Below are 21,900 nucleotides of genomic sequence, written 5' to 3' on the forward strand. Positions count from 1 at the left end.
GTGCCTGGGTGGCACAGCAGTTAAAGCGTCTGCCTTCGGCTCAGGGCATGATCCTGGCGTTACGGAATCGAGCCCCACATCAGGCTCCTCCGCTATGAGCCTGTTTCTTCCTCTCCCACTCCCCCTGCTTGTGTTCCCTCTCTCGCTGGCTGTCTCTATCTCTGTCGAATAAATAAATAAAATCTTTAAAAAAAAAAAAAAAAAAGAAGGTAAAACCTGCTACCAAAGGGGTGTGTTAGGGAATATTTTACAATACCCCCAAATCACCAGATATCTGTTATGGATGAAAAGTATTTGATTCTCACTTAGAGTTTGTTGAATAGTTACCAGCTCACTTAAGTTCCCATTCATCACTGTTGCCATTCCAATGTCATATGTCATTCCAGGTGTTAAATTATCAATCTTGAATCTATTAGCATCCCTTACAAAGAGCTTCATGACTTCTCTTGTATCCGATGTGGGTTTGATTTGGATGTAGACTTCGTGGCCATCTGGTGGGGATTCCCACTGAAGAACTATACTGTCCTCTCCCACATCTTCAGGTTTAGCATGAACTTTCTGAGGAGGATTAATACCTTCAAGAGACAGATAAACAGATATGCTTATCCTAGTTTATTGTTAGCATTACTCTTGCTATGGAGTAAAAATGTCTTAATCCAATATTAGTTCATGTTTAAAGTAAATTTGGTAAATCCCTATATCACCATGACTTGAGATGGACTCATTTTAGAGAAAAATATGTCTTATTAATATGCAATATTTGTCGATAAGATCAAGCGCATTACACATCAAGGAAAACTAGAAAGTGTTCGGCAAATTTTTCAGATTTTTAAGAGTTCCATCAGAATAATGTTCCCATTATCAAGATTATTCATTTTTTCATCAAATGTGCATGGGCATCTATTATGTACCAGGCACTCACCTAGGCATGTAGAGTACATCAACAAAAACTAACAAAGGTCACTGCCTTGTGGAGTTTATATTGTAATGGGTGGAAATACACAATAAACAGTCATATAACAAATGTGTATATTATATAGTACTTTAGATATGATAAGGCTAAGGAAAAAAGAGAAAGTAAGCTAAAGTTAGGGAAGCCAGGAATGAGGTGGCTGTAGGGAAGAAGTTGTATTAAATAAGGAACCCACGGCAGGTGTCTTTGAAAAGATGAGATTTTGAGCAAAGCACTGGAAGGAGGTTAAGAACATAGAAGATGTGGTTCGTATATACAATGGAATGTTGCTCAGCCATTAAAAAGGATGAATCGCTACCATCCGCATAGACATGGATGCAACTGGAGGGTATTATGCTAAGTGAAGTAAGTCACCAAGAATCACTTGGGTGTTATGTTAATAACCAACTACAGAGAGGGCCAATGGTTGAAACAGAGGAGGCAAGCCCAGGACTCTTGGCAAGATAGAGTGGTGGCCAGGATGACAATAGCCGTAGGGGAGTAGGGAGAAGTATTCGGATTCTAGATTTATTGCAAAGATAGAAACAACAGGATTTCCTGACAGCTAGGGTGTAGGCTGTAAGAAAAACAAAAGAGTCCAGGATACCTTCAAAGTTTTTGATCTAAACAACCAGATGAAAGAAATGGCCATGAACTGACCTGACAGAGCTGTAAGTACAGCAGATTTGGGTGGAAACATCTGTAGTTCCACTTTGGACACGTTGGATTTAAGATGTCTATTACATATTCAAATGAAATAGATTACTGAGTAAACATATGTAGATCTGAAGTTCAGGAGTAAGGTCTGGGGGCTAAAGATATAAACTTGGGAGTTATTAACATATAGATTTTTAAAAAGACTTTGGGACAGGTATTTATCATAGAAAGAGTTACAACTTTATATTACTTTTCTAATTTCTGAAAGGTATGATACTCATTTGAAAATAGCATGGTATCAGACTGTGTTTGCTATTCTTAAAGAAAATCATCAGAGAATGCTCTTGATATCCTATCATAATAACAGAAGAAAATACTTTGGCTTATCTCCTTAAACAACGTATTTGACTATCAACCCTCGTGATTTTTAATACTATACAATTCTCTGGAAATAGTAATGCCCTCCTTTTAGTCTTAATTGTTTATCCTGTGTTACACGCTTCCTCTAAACTTTTAAAAGTTCACCAAAACAAAGATCAATCTTTAATTCATGTCCAAGAATAATTATGTAATTTTAAAATGTTCAGTAGTTATACTGGAACTCATCTTTAAAGAATTCTCTATAGTTTTCATAATTATTTGGTTCCCAGAAACTGTAACTTGACTTTTGATCTATTTTGAGATTCACTTCCTATCAACACAATAGAACACCACATTTTAAGTTCTCAGAAAAATATCACTCTGGGTCAGACCCATAATCTGTTCGTCCTATACAACTTCACAAAATTGTAGCTGGTCTGACTTAGGCACTGAAATTAATTATGTATGTAAAACTATCAAAGAATGCTGGAATAATCCAATTAAACAAACTGCCCACAAGATTCCAGGGTGAAACAACTTCAGATCTTTGTTCTTGTATAATTGCAAAACTTACAAACGTTTACTTCAGTGGAGGACTTAGATGAAATCTACTGAATGCCACACATTAGCAGAGATTGAGGAAAAGATCAGATTTGGTAAGTCTGTGATGGCCCTATAATTACTCACAAAAATTTCTGTGCTTGTATGTGCATTTTTACGGGAGAGGATCCACTAATTTTTCCACGTGCTCAAAAGACTTCACGACCTCCCGAAAGTTAAATTTTACTGAATAAAATATACTTCTTAATATGTATGAAGGTTCTTCATGTGCTGTGCCTAGCTTACATTTTCTAGATTCTCTACATGCCCCTGCACTCCAGCCATGTCAAACTACTTGCAATTTTTGCTAATGTTCAAATGTCAGTCCCTTCTAAAAGCCTTGTCCGGCTTTCCCAGGTATGGCTACAGGGATGCCTCTTCCTTGGTCCTCTCTGCCTGTGCACGTGCTGTTTGACCCACTTACAGCAATTAAGTAATTGCCTCTTGCCTCCCCGCTGCCCCCCGGCTAACTCCTACTCTTCCTCATGAAGCAGTGCATGACTCCACCAGAAGTCTTCCGGGTGAATTGATCCCTCTCTATGCTCCCATAGTCCCCAGAGCAGAACCCCTGTAGCTGCAACTATAATACAGCATTATCACTGCTTTTTAACTTACTTGTCTCACTCTGTTAGCACATAAGCTCTTTAAAGGCAGGGGCTAGGTTTTATTCATCTTTGCATCTCTAGTACCTATTATGGTTCCTGATACTAAAAAAATAATTTATTGAGTGAATAATGAAAAAGAAAAGAATATTGCCTTAACCTTAGGAGAGTAAAAGAGCACTGGATTATTAATTCCTATATATGCACTGCTGTGTCAGCCTACAGTTAATATACAGAGCAAATGACCCAAAAATGAAAGTGCAGATGCACATGTACCTTCCTCCTGTCCCCCTAGTAAGTAGGTACATACCATTGAAGATTTTAATTTGACTTAAAAATGAACAAATCTGTGAGAAATCCTCCTAGTCGCCTTGTCAGTTAAAAATGGAAGCATCTTACAGAGAAGAGATCTATGGTTACCAGAGAGGATCTGTGTTGGAGAGTAAGCAAAAGGGGTGAAGGGGGTCAAGGGTAGCATGATGGATGGTAACTAGAATTTTGAGTGATCACTTTGTAGTATATACAGATGTTGAATTATAATGTTGTACACATAAACCATATATAATAAAAAAAAGAAAAAGGAAAAAAAGCATCTTCGTAAGTGTAAAAATTCAACCAAGCATTTACCCACTGAAGGGTGCTTTGAGCTCAAGGAAGAGAAAACATCAGCTATCTACTGTCCATTTGGAAAAATATTTTTGCTTAGGATTTGCCACACTGAATACATGTATGTTAAGCATTTGCATTTAGTTATCATTAAATAGTACCTTTTGTTGTTCTTATTTATTTTCAAAGTATTGCAAGTATTCCCAGTGAGTATGAGAAGGCTAATTAATCTATGGCTGTGCACATTTTCCATTCCTCCTACCTCCGCTCTACTGTGTTTAAATTTTACCTGGTATGATTTGACTGGGATTTCAGCCACAAAACTTTGCACATAGGCATGTTAAATGCACACACACAAACAAAACACATACCACACACACAGGAATATACTTCAAAACATGTTTTAACTATGCGTTGTTTCGCACAATACTCTTTTATGTTTTCAAAAAAACACTCACTTATACTCAAGGGGGTAAATATACTGCTTAATTAAAAGAAAGATTACTCTAAAGATTATGTTCTAGACAAGAATTCAAAATTGGCATGTGCAGGCGAATGATTAGAAATGCATTTGCCCAAAGTTCTGGCATGATACTGCCCCCTAGAGGTCAACTCATTACACTGTGTAAGAAAATGAAGAATCCCAGTAAAACTGAGCGAATATGCAGACTAATTTGTTGGATCTAGTGTTGTTAAAAAGAACTGGATGAACTAATCTTCATGCTTCATGATAACTTATTCCCCAGCCAAGGCTATAATAAGAAAGATGTCTTCTAGGAACTCTGGTAGGAACAACGCAGATGTTTAAAGAGTTCATGTAAATCTGAACGAATTTAGTATTCAGAATCTATGCTAAATTTTGATTCAACACTCAAACAAATGTTTCACTGTGAGTATTCATACTGATGAAGGATCAACATAATTAAATTTCAGCAAATAAATTTCAAAATATGAAGTTTACATTTTTATTAAAAGGCAAAATTGCCCTGTGCTTACCTGTAACACCTGAAATAGGTCTCTCAGAGCAGCTTAAAGTTCCTCTTTCTGCCACACTGAATAGGTATATCAGATAATGATGGAAAGATTTCAGATCTCCGATTTTCATTGATGTGTTGAGTTTTTCAACAAGCACCTCTTCTGATTTATTGTTTTCCACATCCAAAATAGTCACAAGATAATGGTGAAAAGATACAAGATCTGGAGGATTCCAGTGTAAAAATATTTCTGTTGGGGTCACATGAGTAATTGTGACATTTTGAGCTGATAATGGGCCTAAGAGATGTAAAAAATCAGAACAATACCTTGTATTAGTGGTGTGGTCTGGCAGAGTAATCTCTCACCTCTCAGTACTTCCATAATAGTCTAGTTGGAGAGAAAAGGAAAACTGGATTTGAGTCCTGACTTTTCCATTGTACATCTCTACTCCCTGAGTAAATTATTTACTCTCCCTGAGCCTCCTTTTTTTTATTGTAAAGTGGGAATTATAGTAGCAGCTATCTTGGAAAAGTATTAAGAAGATTAAATGAGATAAGGAACGGAGAGCACTCATCAAAGTGTTTGACCCACATTACTGGTTCACTCATTATTTTTATAACGAAACCACCAAAAATGGCACTTCTGGCATTCTATGATCACATCTTACATGCCTTTTACCTCTTCTGTCTTGTCAGACTAGTGAGCAGGGACTTCCTATCCCTTATTCTTTCTTTCTGTCATCACTAGACCTTGGGCATTTGTCCTCTTGCATAAATCTCTCCCCACTCCAAACCATTTCATCTAATCCCAGTCAGTGGTTTTCCTAATTCATCCTTCCAGATTAATTTTCTTTAAAAAGCACCTTGCACATATTAGCTTCACACCCACATCCTTCCCTATTCTCCCAACACACACACACACACACACACACACACACACACACACACACACACCCCATACTCACATTCCTCTTGATTCTTTCTTTAGAAGCCATAGCTCAAGAGTTAAAATAAGACCACCTGGATTCCTGTGTGGCTTAACAAAGCGTGTTGCTCTAGTCAGTTTACTTAACCTTTCTGAAGCTCAGTTTTCTCATTTCTATATAGCTACTCCCAGGGTTGAGACACGACCTTTGTGAGATTATGCATTAAAAGTGTTTTGTAAAAGATAAAGCGAGTCTTAGAAACTGCAGTCTTAATGGATTTCCAATGCTTCTAAGGTCAAGTCTAACCATCTGAGACTCACACCCCTGGCACTCCCAAATCTGGTACCACTTCAATACTCCAATTGATTTTACCCTCATGCCCGAGGAAATCTTTTCCATTTAACCTACACTATTCTTTTCCCCAAACTCCTGTCTCTACACTTTTGCTCACAACGTGCTTTCTTCCTTCAAGTTTGAATCTAAGCCTCTCCTTTTCATGAGCCTTCCCATCACCCATCTTCTGAATTCTAGAAAACATTTATTAAATGTACCACTGAGTGATTGAGAATTTAGGCTCTTACATTTTCCTACACTTTGCTATCTTTTGTTTGCTTTTACTTTTACTCCCTACTAATTCTCTTCTTTGTAAGCCTCCCCAAATCCACAATGCACGTCTGTTTATCTCCTGCTCTCAGCACATATCAAAACTTAAGTTCCACAAAAATGTACTGATTACCCACTGTGGGCTGGGCACCAGTCTGGTTGGTATTGTTAAGACAAATAAGATATGGTTCCTGCCCTTATGGGTTTATAGTTTCACAGGAAAGCCAAAGACGTAAATGGATTCATTGTAATTCAAAATGGTTAAAGATCTAGGTATGCCAAGAGTGTTATGAGAAAATACCAGACCCTCAGAAAATATCTAATTATGATATTCAATAATTGAAAAATCATACTTTCAGATATTTTGTAACTTACGTGTTTCAACAACGAATACTGAACTTAACATAGTTTTTGCCTCCCATTTGTTTATTGCAAAGAGTAAAAATCTGTAAATATGGCCAGGAAACAACTGGGTAATTGTTTTTTCTGTAGTATTTGGGGATATGCTTTCAAAATATTGTTCTTCTGTATAATCTAAATAATACTTGATGATAATTTTATATCCCAGTTTTAGCCACTCATTCAAATTATTCCAAGCATTCAAATTATGCCAACTAAATACAACTTCAGTTGTTCCAACATCCTTTATATAGATCAAAAGGTTTTCCTGCAGAGAAGGTGCTGAAAAAAATAGAGGATTATTTATAATTAGAAATCATAATTCTATCTTTAAAATAATTTTGGTATAAGAATATTAATAAAAATAATTACATTCATATTTGCAAATATATGGCAATGGAACATAGCAGAAAAATCTTGTAAAGAAATAGTTTGTTCCAGTTGCATTTTGCTGTAAAATGTAGCAATCTGTTTCATTCTTGGGTAGCAGTGGAAAAGAAAAGATTTCACTTTTCTTAAGGCCAAAAGATGATCCATCTGTCCATGTGAGATGACCTTCTTTCTGAAATAAGATGTACAAATTAAACCAATTTGAAGGAAAAGTAAGTGCCATATATTCAAATACATGTATCCTTCATAAGTTATTCTGAGCTAGAGGCAGAGTTCACTTCTATTCACCCATTAGCCATATGTCTTCACGAAGATTGCTGAATCTCACATTAAGCTTGTATTTTCTCATCCATAAAATGGATATAATAATAGAACCTACATCCTAAATTACTTAAAGAAGCAGTACATGTAAAGGCTCAACACAATGCCAAGTACAGGCCCACTATTCATTACAGATTAGCTATTTTATTTCAAGTCACCAAATAAGTCATATGCATCAGGGGAGGCTGTTGATACCTTTCTACTAAGGGATGTCACCAGTGAATATCACCAACCTCAATCCTCACAGGCAAGAGATGTTAAAACAATCCATTCCAATTCCACCTAACAGAATGGAGGAATACGGTTTCCTTGGAAAATCTGCTTTATTGCATATATGGCGCTGCAGCTTTGAACACAGATAGAGGCTCAAGGCAGTACGTGTAAGTGGTTAGGGCACAGAGCACTGGTCAGACTGACACAGATTCAAAGCCTGCCAGGGCCATCTGTTAGCAGGGTGACCAGGATGTTTCTGAGCTCCATTTTCCTTATCTATAAATGAGAATAATGATAGTGCTTCCGTCATAAAGTTGTTGTGAGAACTAAATGAGAGTTACCTATATAAACTTTCCAGATTGGAATACAGAGCTATTAATCTTTCATTTATTATGTTCCTGCTGAGTGCCAGGCCCTAACTGGAAGCTGGGGATGCAATGATGAATAAGACACAGTCTCTATCCTCAAAGTCCAACAACAAACTCACACTTAGTCAGCATGAGTGAATGGGGTGATTATTTTCTCAACCTGTCACAGGGATTATAACCCAGGAGGTGACTTTGTTGTTAACCTCAAGAGACCGGCTTAACACAGAGGTTATAAAATGTAATGGTTAAGAACAGACTCTGATGCATGTCCACAAGGGTAAGTTAACTTCCCTGTGCTCCAATTTCCTTGTATGTCATACAAGCAAAGCATTAGAATGGCCTTTAGCACTTAGGAGACCCTATCAGACTTAGTTATTAGTTATAAAGGAAGTTTTTCTTAATAACTACTTTGATGTTTCATTTACCTCCTAAATTATTTTTAAGTATCAAAAAAGCAGAGACTGTATCTTAGACCCCTTTATAATTCACAGCAACCCTTACGATGCCTTGGGAATCTTCACTTTGGCTGTCATGACCATATGACCTGAACCTTATAACAGAGACCAGTAACCAGAACTACTAGGGAGCACATTCTAATTTAACAGTTTATAACAATCATGCTAACAGCAGGAAACAACCATATATACACTAACTGGTCTACCTGAAAAGAGACTGGCATGCTGGGAGGCAGGCTTGTGAGATGTCTGAGATGAGCTGTGGTTTGAGGAATCTTTATTAGAACTTCATTCACTGCCTGTGAAAAGCTAAAGGAAGCTCAAAAAGAGAATGATGAAAATGCGATTAAAGACTGTCAATAACGGGCACCTGAGTGGCTCGGTCAGTTAGTCGTCTGACTCTTCATTTTACCTCAGATCGTGATCTCAGGGTTGTGAGATCAAGCCCTGAGCTGGGCTTCGCACTCAGTATGGAGTCTGCTTAAGACTCTCTCTCCCTCTGTCCCTCCCACCACTCTCTCTCAAATAAATATTTAAAATCTTAAAAGAATAATAATTTAAAAAAGATTGTCAATAGTTTTCCCTAAGCTGATGCAAATTTCCACAGAAAAAAGGGTATCAGACTGATTTGCCTTGGGTCACTACATATCAGGGTATCCCATAGGGAACTGATTAATTTTTGAATGGCAGGAAATTTTTTAAAAATGGATCATCAAGAAGAAAATACAGACTAGGCAGAGATAACTGTGCTTGGGCTTTCCTACAAAAAGCTGACCAAAATGAAATTTCATGAAATAAGCCATAGTGATAGGAATGCTGGAGAAAATGTCACACATTCCTTATCTCACTGGTATTAAATAAAATCTTCAGATCTTTCTATAACTCTTTCAGTAAAATTAAATTTCATAAACCTAGATATTTGAAATAAAAGGAATAAAATGAACAAAATTTCTATATTCCATATTTTCAGGTTCACATTACTATGCTATTCTCAGAGGTGAGAAAAAGAGGAAGTGGAGCTGGTTGGTGGGAAGGAGATGACAGTCTGGGCAATGTTGAAGTGTAAATGGAAAATTCCAAAAGAGATCATCAGAAGAAAATTAGATTGGGGTGCCAGGGTGGCTCAGTCAGTTAAGCGTCTGCCTTTGTAGGTCAGGTCATGATCCCAGGGTGCTGGGATTGAGCCTGACATTGGGCTCCCTGCTCCATGGGGAGCCTGTTTCTACCTCTGCCTCTGCCTGCTGCTCCCCCTGCTTGTGTGCTCTGCATGCACTCTCTCTCTCTCTCTCTCTCTCTGCCAAATAAATAAATAAAATCTTAAAAAAAAAAGAAAAAAGAAGAAGAAGAAGAAAATTAGATGTCTGGAACTCATAAGAGAAAAGTGGGCTACGTAAATATTTAAGAACAATTGGGCAAGGTAGTAAATAAGTGAAGAAAAGGATGAGATCACCCACATTTAAGACAGCTCTGGGGAAGACCAAAATTAAAGCAAAATTACAGAAAGAAATAGATGCCTACAAAGAGATTGAAGGGGGTGGGAAGAGATGAATAGGCAGAGAACAGAAGATTTTTAGGGTGATGAAAATATTCTGCATGATACCATAATAATGAATGTATGTCATTGTACACTTGTCCAAACCCATAAAATGTACAGCACCAAGAGTGAACCATAATGCAAACTATGAACTTTGGGGGATTACAATGTTGTCAGTGTTGGTTCCTTGGTTGTAACAATTGTACCACTCTGGTAGGGGATGCTGATAACAACAGGGGAAGCTATTTGTGTTTGGAGACAGGGAGTATATGGGAAATCTCTGTACCTTTCCCTCAATTTTGTTATGAATCTAAACTGCTCAAAAGAGAGGTTGTGGGGAGCAGGGAGGGAGGGAGAGAAAGATTAAGATAGAGAAACAGAAAAAGAAACAATGTCTGGCTTATAAGATGTACTCAATAAACATTTAGTGCATGATGGAGGAAGGAAGGAAGAGGGGGGAGGGAGGGAACAAAAAAGGAAGGAAAGCAAAAAAGGAAGGGAAGGGAAGAGGAGGGGAGGGAAGAGAGGAAGGAAAGGGAAGGGAAGGGAAGGGAAGGGAAGGGAAGGGAAGGGAAGGGAAGGGAAGGGAAGGCAAGGCAAGGCAAGGCAAGGCAAGGCAAGGCAAGGCAAGGCAAGGAAAGGAAAGAAGGGAGGGAGGAATGGAAATAAAAATAGTTTTATCATGATATATGCATTTCTTTACCTTTACTAACCTTTATATCATTAAGACCAGTCCATATAATTATTTGATTCTTTGACCTGAGAAGTGAAAATATAAATTTTTTTTCCTCTTCATTTTTTATATCCACGAGGTGTGCAGAACTTAAGGATAACCTACAATGTCGCTGGGCTATATTCCATGGCATACTCTCTTTGCTTATTTTATAACAGCTATTTCTTAATGCTATCCATCCTTGTGAACATGAACCTACCAAAAGAAAAATGTTTTGTGAAAGATGAATTCAGTAATATAACATTGCATTTGTACATTTCTTCTATAGTAGTTAATCGTGAAAACCTCGTAGCATTAATTATGCACTTTCCCTATATTTCTTCCAAACCAGTAAAAGTGCTAAATTGCTATTATTCAAGTAGCAAATGAATTACTAACAATTAAAATAGTTTTAAAGTAGTTTCTAAAAATTATGCAGAATTATTGTCCAATTATAACTTAATTAATATAAAAGCCACAGATTTTTTTCTTTGTAAGTCACTTTAGGTTGCCCTTCCTTTCCCTTAACTCTTATGCTGGTGGAGACTTTTTAAGTATTTATTTTGAGACTTCTCGGGTTTATTTTTATTTTAGAGAAGTAGATATAACACTTCTAAGAATTTTGCTCTCTGCTACTGCTACTTGACTTCAAATGGGTTCACCATCCTGAAAACAACCTTTTTCTCTAAGATTGTACACCATAGAAAACCTGAGGAAAATATCAACCTGTTGAGAGTAGATATATTATCAGTGCTTCAACCCAACATATTACGGAGATGTAAGAAGGATCTTTTGAAAAAACTGTTGTCCTGTTTTTTCACAGAGGGGAGAAGGAGGATGGGAAGAGGGGATGCTACTATCTTTTTTTTACTACTGACATGTTTCTCTATTTCACTTGTAAACATATACTGTGGTTCAAAGTTTATTCCTGCACAGGGTATTAAAATAGGACTCTTAGTACATCACAGCGTGTTGCCCTTATTAGTCTATGACTCTCCTCTTCTCTTAAATCCTTTCTCACCTTGTGGAGGAAGGAAGTAGATTTAGGAAACCACAAAAAAGTTAAATATACATCCCCTTTTCCCTTGCAGTATTCCAAATTTTGGTCAGGTCTGAGCAGGGATGAATAATGATGAAGCTTTAAATAGGATGAAAGATTGATATTTTTATATTGGATTTTAATGGACCTATTAATACCTGAGAATGAGACTGTTGACTTTAAAGTCACCTAAAAAGCTGTCAATAATTGCCAGATTTAAAGAAAAGAGAACCCACTCAGTTCCATTTTTAAAAAGTGGTGGAAGGAAACAAAGTTGAATCTTAACCTTGCTAAATTCAGCTTGTTCAATAAATCAAATACCAGAATGATATAGTTAGAAAAAAGGGACTATGCTAGTTCATTTATAAGCAGTTTTCTGTGGCTAATACTTGGCTGAGCCACTTTTGAAAAGAACAATACATCTACCAAGTTATCTACAAGATATATATTAATAATGAACTAGATATCTGCATACCTGTTTCTACTAGAACATCCAGTCTCTGAAATATATTTATAAAATCCAAATACAACTGTTTAAATTCAAATTCAAAAGCATATAAGGTTCCAGGTTTTAAATTATCCCACTCATAAACTGTAACATTATTTTGCATAATTTGTGAAGAATTATTGAGAGATATTGACACTGAAATGTCATTGGAAGACAGCACACTCCAGTTAAAAGAAACACTTGTGCTTGTTGCTACTGTTTTAATATTGTTAGTTGAGAAACCACCTAAAAAAAATCAACGACACTAATTAGTCAGATTCAAATAAAACTGAATGAAACACAAAAGATGTTGAATTACAAAAGAATCACCATGATAGGAAAGCAAATTATCTACTATAAAATATTTTCTAGACTATATGTTTTTTGTCCTCTCCTTGAAATAAATGACTTAGATTACAAATCCGCATTATAATATTTTTAGATAATCTGGATTACATGTAACATCTCTGCTATGCCTATCTATTCATGTTAATACACATCAAATGTCAAAAATGAAAATCTTCTTCTTACCTTAGTTTACAATTTCCTTTAAAGTTTGAAATTTACATTATGTTAAAAAAAAACCCACTATCATCATGATGTGATTTTAGACTATCATATACCTGTCAATCACTATAAAATTCAGATTATTTGGTAATAAAATTGTTTCCCTTTTACAATTAGGCAATATAGATGGATAACAAAAACTATTACTTACGGGTTTCAAATGACTTTTCACTTAAAATTTGTCCATATTTTATGGACTGTAGAATGATGTGATAGTCTTCATTTTCCTCTAGTGTTATTGATTTTGAAAGGTCTTGTGGGTTTGTAAGAATACTTTTGATATTCTATAAATAATTAGATTCATAAGGAATGCTTATTAACTGTGTCAGGTACATTCATTAAAAGTTTGACTTTTGTATATTTCCTTCATAAGGAGGAAAATAGAATGTAAATATATACATAAAATATTTATTTTTACATAAAATGATATTACCTCAAATGATTACTTGCTGTATAGCATATAAATTATTAAAAATATAATCATCCCTATGAAAAAGTGCAATGGTAATTTGATCAACTACTTATTGAAGCTATTTCATAAAATGTTAACATTTCATACACTAATTAAATAAAAGTAAGAAATCCCAATAACTGCATAGCAAAAGAAAAGATCAGCAAAAGAAAAAGCCAACCTATGGAATGGGAGAAAATATTTGCAAACCACACATCTGATAGCGGGTTAATATGCAAAATATATAAGAAACGTACAACTCAATAACAAAAAGCAAACAAACAACAACAAATAATCCAATCAAAATGCCAAAGACCTACACATTTTTCCAAAGAAGATATTAAAATGTCCAATAGATATACAAAAATGTACTCAATGTCATTAGTCATCAGAGAAATGCAAATTGAAACTACAGTGTCAGAATGGCACCTGTCAGAATGGCTATCATCAAAAAGAAGAGACAACAAATGCTATGTAGGGATATGGAGAAAAGGGGATCCTTGGGGCACTACTGCTGAGAATATAAATTTGTGCAGCTCTCTGGAAAACAGTATGGAAGGTTCTCAAAAAATTAAAAATAAAACTACCAGCAATCCCACTTCTGGATATATATAGGAAGGAAACAAGATTACCATCCCAAAGAGATATTAGCACCCTCATGTTCACTCCAGTATCATCTATAACAGCCAAGATACGGAAAACAACCAAAGTGTCCATTGACAGATGAATAAAGAAAATCTGGTACATGCATGTGCACACGTGCGCACGCGCACACACACACACACACACACAGATGGGAATACTATTCAGCTATAAAAAAAGCAGGAAATCCTGCCATTGTGACAACATGGATGGACTCTGAGGGTATTATGCTAAGTAAAATAAGTCAGATTAAGACAAATACCAATCTCACTTAAATGTGGAATTAAAAAAACTAAAATCGGGGTGCCTGGGTGGCACAGCGGTTAATCATCTGCCTTCGGCTCAGGGCGTGATCCCGGCATTCTGGGATCGAGCCCCACATCAGGCTCCCCCACTATGAGCCTGCTTCTTCCTCTCCCACTCCCCCTGCTTGTGTTCCCTCTCTCGCTGGCTGTCTCTATCTCTGTCAAATAAATAAATAAAATCTTTAAAAAAAAAAAAAACTAAAATCATACAAACAGATCAGACTGGTGGTTGCCAGAAGTGAGGGTATACTGGGTGAAGATAATCAAAAGATACACATTTCCAATTATAAGATAAGTAATTTCTGGGGATATAATGTACAACATGATGACAATAAGTAACAATACTGTTGTGTACTTGAAAGTTGCTCCAGAGTAGATCATAAAAGTTCTCATCATAAGGAAAAAGCTATTTGTAACTATGTGAGATAATGGATGTGAACTAAATTTACCATGCTCATCATTTTGCAATATACATATATCAAATCATTATGTTGTATAACTTAGATTTATACAATGTTTTGGGGGTTTTGTTTGCTGTGTATTTTTTTATAAAAATTTATTTATTTATTTGACAGAGAGAGACAGAGAGAGATAGAGAGCGTACAAGCATGGAGAGTGGCAGGCAGAGGGAGAGGGAGAAGAAGCTGGCTTCCTGCCCAGCAGGGAGCCGGATCACAGAACCCTGGGATCATGACCTCAGCCCAACGCAGATGCCTAACCAACTGAGTCACCCAGGTGCCCCCAGACTTATATGATGTTATATGTCAATTATTATCTCAATAAAATTGGGGGAAAGGAAATTCCAATAACTATTAAATTCCTACTACGATGTGACTTTAAGTCACAAATTTACACTATGCTTGCATTTTATCAGAGTCAAAGAAAAAAGATGCCTTACTTTTCCAGCAAAATTATTAACAAGTTGGTATTTTAAAAAATAAAATTCAGGACTTCCTCCCTTAGGAAATTCATCCCATTTAATAAGAACTGCTGTTGTTCGATTATTCCTTGGCACATAACAGAAACTTTTTGAGATCTGAAATGGGAAAGAAAAGTAACTGTAAAAATATAATAAAAATGCACTCTTGGTTATTATTACTATTTTATTAGCAAACTTACAAAAATTAAGCCTAAAATACGTCAAGTTATAATTGAAAAGTATTTCAGCAAGATTAATTTCTACACATGAATTAGGTAACATTCGTTGGATAACTTTATTTGTTAACATAATTTTGAAAACGACTCAAGAAAGGTAAGTAAAAATGAGAGCAAGGAAATTCAAGATCCATGCTTCTGAAAGTAGGAAACACCACATTCCTGGGGTCAGGGAGAAAGAAGAGATTCAAATCACAAGAAAATCACAGCACACCATCCCGGTGTGTCAACTGTGTACCTTGATGATAATGGCTACAGAATTAAATTATTTCACAGACATTCTTAATAGCACGCTTGCAATAAAAATAAGGTAGAGTACAAAATGTTTTACTCTGAGTTATTTTAGAGGTTCAGTTCATTTATAAAGAAAATGTTAGCAACTGAGACAAAATTGCTAGATCACAGGATCAGAGATATATTCCCTAGAGGATAAGAAAAGACTTCAGACCTCGAGAGAATGATATACTTTTGAAAATTCCTACCAAAAACCACCTTAAAATGTCTCACTATACCATGAATCTTACCAAATTCTGATCTTTCTCCCCACTGATTTTCCCAACACAATTTGTAAGCAGTGAAAACAGATTCCACCTGTATGCACAAATCTGTGCAACATCTAGCAAAGAAAATTGTTTTAGGTACCAAACCCAACGTTTAGTGTTATTTCTCTTCAACATACCTCTCATTTTCTAAAATGGGCAGACTCAATGCAATAGCAACCTGCCCATTAACTAATTATTAAAAAACAAAAACAAAAAAAACCCCCAAAAAACAAAAAGCCACTACATGCTCAAAAATGTCTTACCTTAACAACATATTGTAAGCAGAGCAACAGAATAACTGATTTCTCCATCTGGAAAATAAAGTATATTCAGCTCAATTAAACATGTATTTTTTAGCCTCAAAACTAAACTATTGGACATTCTTTAGATGTGTTTGTATCACTTTAATGTCATAATTTTTCAAGTTAGACTGTTCATCCAACTAAATGCTAAGGCATTAATAAGTAGGTGCTGCATAATATTCTCCACCTAATAAAACTGGAATCACCAGTACTTTCCAACAAATAACAAAATGATTTGCTTCTAGAAGCTGCTATAATTAAATATAAAAGAGGTGTTAGAAATGAAATGAATTATCAGGCAATTATAGGAAATTGCATCGCATTGTGTGAAACTATTTAACCTTAATTGATGGAAATCTAGAACACCTACACACTGCTACTTCGTTGGAAGTAATTTCTCACATTCTAAAATTACACCATCGTTATGAAAAATACTTCAGAACTATTGACAAAATGGGAAAAACATTCAAGTCTTTTCAACTCAATTTATTTTTAAGGGTCATTAATCTAAAAAGCTTGTGTCACTTCTCCTAGGAATCTAGACTCCCTGGGTAACTGAGAACTTTACATTCAACAAAAGATATAAAGGGAAAAAATTAACACACGTGTGTGTGTGTGTGCGTGTGTGTGTGTATTTCTAAAACTGAAAAATATTTAAACAGGTCCCCATGATCAATTTTAAAACCCTCTAGAGAGCCCACTGTAAAGCAAGTTCCTTCCTACAAAATCCTCTTTTGTTCCTCTCAAGGTGTTTACCTCTGATAAAATTCAACCCAGTTAAAAAGAAATACGTAATAATCCAATCCAGGTACCTCCACAAAACTGCAAAGTTTTAACCTTGTTCACTTTTCCCAACAATCAGATGTAATTGTACTATCCACGGGGTTATGGTATCAACCCCCCACGCCAACTCTAAGTGTAAACTAGCATTTCGAAGACTTTGTACCCAAGTAAGAATGCCAAAGTGGAAAGACTGCTCCCGGCTGCCTGCTCGTCAAGTCCAAATCGCCGCTCAAATTCAATTCTGTGAGTCACGGGCTCCGCGCCAGAGCTGCCCTAGGGCGCACTGGTTTAGAAAGAAGCTGCTGGAGCCAACTTTGGGCCGACGGAGAGCAGAACAGCGTTTAGAGGAAAGGACTCAGGTTTTAAGAATGAGTGCCCAGCAGGAGGCTGGGGTGCGGAGGGACGGAGGAGAGAGCGGAGCCCCGAAGTCAGAGCGCAGGGCGCACCGCGGAGGAGCCCGTGCGTGCGAGCGCGCACGCAGCCCGCCCTGAGCGGCCCGAGCCCGCCCCGTCGCGCAGCCGCTCGCGCTTCGCAAGGTTCGCGCGCAGGTGCGGGGACGGGCAGGCGTAGAGGCGGCGCGCGAGCCCGCGGCCGCAGCCCACCTGGCGGCCGCACTCCTTGCTGCCGCCACCCGGTCCGCTCTGCTCCCGCTCTTTACGCCGCTGCTCGCTGCTCGGCCGGGTATTGTTCCCGCCGAGGGGCCCTGTCCGTTGGTTCATTAAGAGAAGGTCTCCATGGAAACGCTGAGCGGCGGCGGGAAGGCAGGGGAGTGGGAGGTGAGTCCCACAACATTGGTGTGTGGAGGAGCTTGGCATGGAAGAAGGGAGGGAGGGGTAAGGCAGTGAAGGAGAACCCGAGGGGGAAATTTGGCCTCTCATGGAAAAGAAACAGAAGCCCACCGTGCGGTTGTGAACAGCCCTGAGTGGACAGTTTCGAGTGAAGTTCATTCATGTGGTTATGTATGGAGCCACATTCTTTCACTGTTAGGTCGTGTGGTTTAACTGCTGTTTATTTTCTGCAGCATTTGAAAGTGTTGATTGAAGTCCTCCTCCTTTCTGAGATCTTCACAGTTAGCATCCCTGACCTCACCCTCACCTGGATCGTCCATCTTCTTAATCCACATTATCCTCTTACATTTCCACCTTAAAAACCGGCTTGACCCATGGTGCCTTCCTCGAGCCTGGGTTATTTCCTTCACTTTTGTGATTTCAGTCTACTCAAGACTGTGTCACTCCGTCTTGCCTCTCATTTCTTTTCAGGTCTTCAGAGCAGTTTTTACGGCTCTGCACTGGCCATCTTCACCCCATGTCCCCAAAAGGCAATTCCAAACCATCTTTCCAAAATGAAATTCATGATCATCCTTCTCGAGCCTTTCCTGAGTAGAGCGTCAGCCAAACAAACACATTATCAACTTGCATCCTCAGATTCTTTCCCTCACTATCCAAAGTCAATTTTGTCCTCAAAAGTCTTTTTTGATTCCTCTAAAACATCTCTTAGGGCAATTACTTCCTCTAGTCCCACAGCCATGGACTTAGGTGATAATTTTAGCTATCTTTCTCTCTGGAAGGTATGTGCCATGTTTAAGGGTTGGAATCTCAGTTCATTCAGATCGTTTGGCTCAGTTTACTAACATCATCTCTGAAAGTTGTGTGCAGTCAACAGTAATCTTGTAGAGTGCTTCCTGGAGTATAAATACTTAATACGCTGATAACTAGTATTAGTTTGCGGAAATTACTTTCAATAAGTACATAATTGGACTAGGTCAGGTATCCCCAATCTCCTTACACACTGTTAGCTAGTGTAGGCTTTCTGAAATACGTGGTCATTCCTGAGATGCTTACTTAAAAGCCTATTCTGACTCTTGCTTACATAGTACCTCGGGCCAAATCCACATTCCAATTTCACCTCTTTCCTCCTTGTCACCCTAACTTGTACCCTCCTGACGTAACAGGCCATAATCATTTGCATCTCTGTTTTCCTATATGACTTTGTTTATATTCTTACAAAAAACTTTACTTTTTTGTATTTGTGTCCTTAGCCAGGAATTCTTTGATGGCATGGACTGTGTCTTAATTTAAGCACAGTTACAGATGTGAACTATATTTTGGTTCTAATTCCTAAGGGTAATAGATATCTTTGCTTTTTAAAAGTAGAAAGTATCAAGACAATATATCACAAAATGATTTTATTGTCAATGAATTAGTTTTAGGCTTTGAGAAATACGATCAAATTAAAAATCCACCAAAGTGTTAACTGAATGTATTTGGTAATCACTTTTACAGCATACACATATATCAAATTATTATGTTTTATATCTTAAACTTGTACAATGCCGTATGTCAATTGTATCTCAAGAAAAGTGGAAAAAACAGAAAAATCAGGAAACTGATCATGAAAGTAAATAAATATATAAGATATAAATCCATCAAGTGAATTGAATAAAGTATATTTCAATATGTGGTTTTTTTGGTCATATATTTGCTTTGCACACAATGGCATTTTAAATAAACAGCCATTGTTAAGACTACCACCTTCCAGGGGCGCCTGGGTGGCTAAGTGGGTTAAGTGTCTGCTTTTGGCTCAGGTCATGATCCCAGAATCCCAAGATGAGTCTGAGGTCCTTGCTCAGCGGGGAGTCTGCTTTTCCCTCTGCCCCTCACCCACTGGAGCTCTCTCTCTTGCTCTCTCAAATAAATAAATAAAGTCTTAAAAAGAAGAAGAAGAAGAAGAAGAAGAAGAAGAAGAAGAAGACGACTACTTTCCATAGTTTACATTAATCTTTCCACTAAATCAGTAAACCTGGTTTCATGTTAATCAATGGGGTTTCCCGCAAAAGCTCTCTTTCCTGATTTAATACCCTATGAAATTCTATCCTAGTTAAGGTTTTGTTCCTTTATTTAATCTAGGAACTTAGTTATAGAGAATTTAAGAGAAAGATTTTTAAAATTATGGGTGTTTTCTTTTTAGAAAAGGGAAAGTGTAAATTTAGTACTATTTCAGGGCATTTATTTTTAATGGAAGGAACTTTTCTGATGGTGAAACAGCTGAAAGCCATTTGAAGATAATGAAGATCATGAATGTCTTATAACTTGAATTCCCTATTAGGAAATATGTCATTTGGCATCTTATTTAAATATCTATTATGAAAAGAAGCCCACATCTTCACCAGAGTTTGGGTCGACATATATGTATAACCACATCTCTGATAGAAATGTAACAGTTATACAAATAAACAATACCCATCCCTTCCTCACCTTCAAATTCCAGTCATTCAATCAAAAGTTTTGAGTGGATACTATGCGTCAAGCATAGTGCTAAGCACTGAGGCTGTAGCAACAAATGTTATCAGTCCTCCCTGTCATGGAGCTTAAATTCTACTGAGGGAGTTGCTGAGTATTATATACAATGATTCTGTGCACAACTGTATTCCTCTTGTTTCTGTTCTTACTACCCAGGCCCTCTTTCCCTCTCATTTAGTCTTCGGGCTGCTGGACCCAATTCCAATATGTGTTTGGGAGGGGGGTGTTACCCCACACCACCAAGCAATTCTTGAGATACCAGCTTGTTGTCCTACAATTCAACACAATTCTGACACTGTCTACCCAGAGATAGAGTCAGATTCCACAGGCTAAGCATTCAGTCCTACAAGACTCCCCCCACCACCCCATTTCATATGCCTGTCGCAAGCCCAGGTTGCTATTCGTGCTTCTGACCTACTGGCTGTAGGTTCAACTGAACTCCCTAGGTTCAATTAATTTGCTAGAATGGCTCACAGAACTCAGAAAATCAGTTTACTCACTATATGACCGGTTTATTATAAAAGGATGGAACTCAGGAATAGCCACATGGAAGAAATCCAAGAGGAAGGTATGTGGGAAGAGACATCCATGCCCTCTTGGAGTGCACCGCTCTTCCCAAATCTCCATGAGTTCACTTCTCAGAAGCTTGCTCAACCCCATCCTTTTTGTTTTTTTATGGAGGCTTTATTACATAGGCACAGTTGATTAAGTCAACTGTGGCCATTGGTAACTGATTCAACCTCCAAGCTCTCTCCCCTTCCTGGAGGTGGTGATGGGACTGAAAGTTCCAACCCCCTGATCATATGGTTGGCCTCACTAGCAACCAGCCCCCGTTCTTAGAATCTGTCCAAAAGTTACCTCATTAAAATAACAAAAGACACCTGTATAGCTCATGTCACTTAGGAGATTCCAAGGGAAACAGTGATGAGGACCAAATATATATTTTTATTATAAATCACAATATCACAGTAGATAACTGGCGTCTCTTCATTCCTTCTTATTAGATTGATCTAAAACAGGTCTCCTTATCTTTAGGGCTCAGTCAGTTAAGAATCTAACTCTTGATTTGGGCTCAGGTCATGTTCTTGGGGTCTTGAGAGGGAGCCCGGCGTCGTGCTCTGTGCTGGGTTTGGAGCCTGCTTAAGATTCTCTCTTTCCCTCTCCCTCTGCATACCCCCCTCCATGCCCCCCCCCAAATACAAAACAAAGCAAGTCTCCTTATCTCTAGTTTTTCCTCTGTTTTAATGTATTCAACTGTCTTCAGATTAATCTTCCTAGAGTTCAGTTCTGATAATGTTACTTTCCTACTCACAGTGTCTTCAATGGCTCCTCAGCCTCCCTAATTCCTTACTGTGCCCATTGAAATCTTCCAGAAATATTTCAGTTTACTTCATACATGTTTAGTTCACTATTTTTCCCTGAAATACTTTCTTCTTATTTCATCTTCTTCATGAAACTTTTCCTGGTATTTCTAACAAGAGCTCTATACCCCTCCTCTGTGCTTCTGCGGTACTTTGTACCTCTAATACATGGCTCATTGAGCTCTATTTTTTATATAATTATCTGTGAACATCTTAGTATCTCTATCAGATTGTCATCACCCTGAAGGTAAGTCTTATTTCCTACTGATTTTCACATTACTCATGAGCCAATTGT

At 37.5% G+C, this 21,900-nt stretch overlaps 1 protein-coding gene across 7 annotated transcripts in view; it reads right to left on the reverse strand.

Annotated features, from left to right (window-relative positions):
• Nucleotides 1–17,652, reverse strand: part of PTPRQ (protein tyrosine phosphatase receptor type Q) — a 258,211-nt gene extending 240,559 nt beyond the window's left edge. For 3 of the 7 annotated variants that reach the window (XM_087868896.1, XM_045779834.2, XM_087868898.1), the window contains exons 1-10: nucleotides 17,548–17,652; nucleotides 16,124–16,171; nucleotides 15,062–15,199; nucleotides 12,917–13,049; nucleotides 12,187–12,444; nucleotides 10,674–10,888; nucleotides 7,052–7,241; nucleotides 6,656–6,961; nucleotides 4,774–5,049; nucleotides 306–575 (exon numbers count right to left, since the gene is read on the reverse strand). In XM_087868896.1, coding sequence (XP_087725022.1) covers nucleotides 306–575; nucleotides 4,774–5,049; nucleotides 6,656–6,961; nucleotides 7,052–7,241; nucleotides 10,674–10,888; nucleotides 12,187–12,444; nucleotides 12,917–13,049; nucleotides 15,062–15,199; nucleotides 16,124–16,171 — 1,834 coding nt within the window. In that variant the 5' untranslated portion in view covers nucleotides 17,548–17,652. The other 4 variants (XM_087868894.1, XM_087868895.1, XM_087868900.1 and 1 more) reach the window with 4 other exon arrangements.
• Nucleotides 17,653–21,900: the final 4,248 nt, after the last annotated feature.

This window comes from Ursus americanus, chromosome 17 (genome assembly GCF_024610735.1).
Source record: "Ursus americanus isolate L20-20 chromosome 17, mUrsAme1.1.p, whole genome shotgun sequence".
In the NCBI taxonomy this organism is placed as follows: domain Eukaryota; kingdom Metazoa; phylum Chordata; class Mammalia; order Carnivora; family Ursidae; genus Ursus; species Ursus americanus.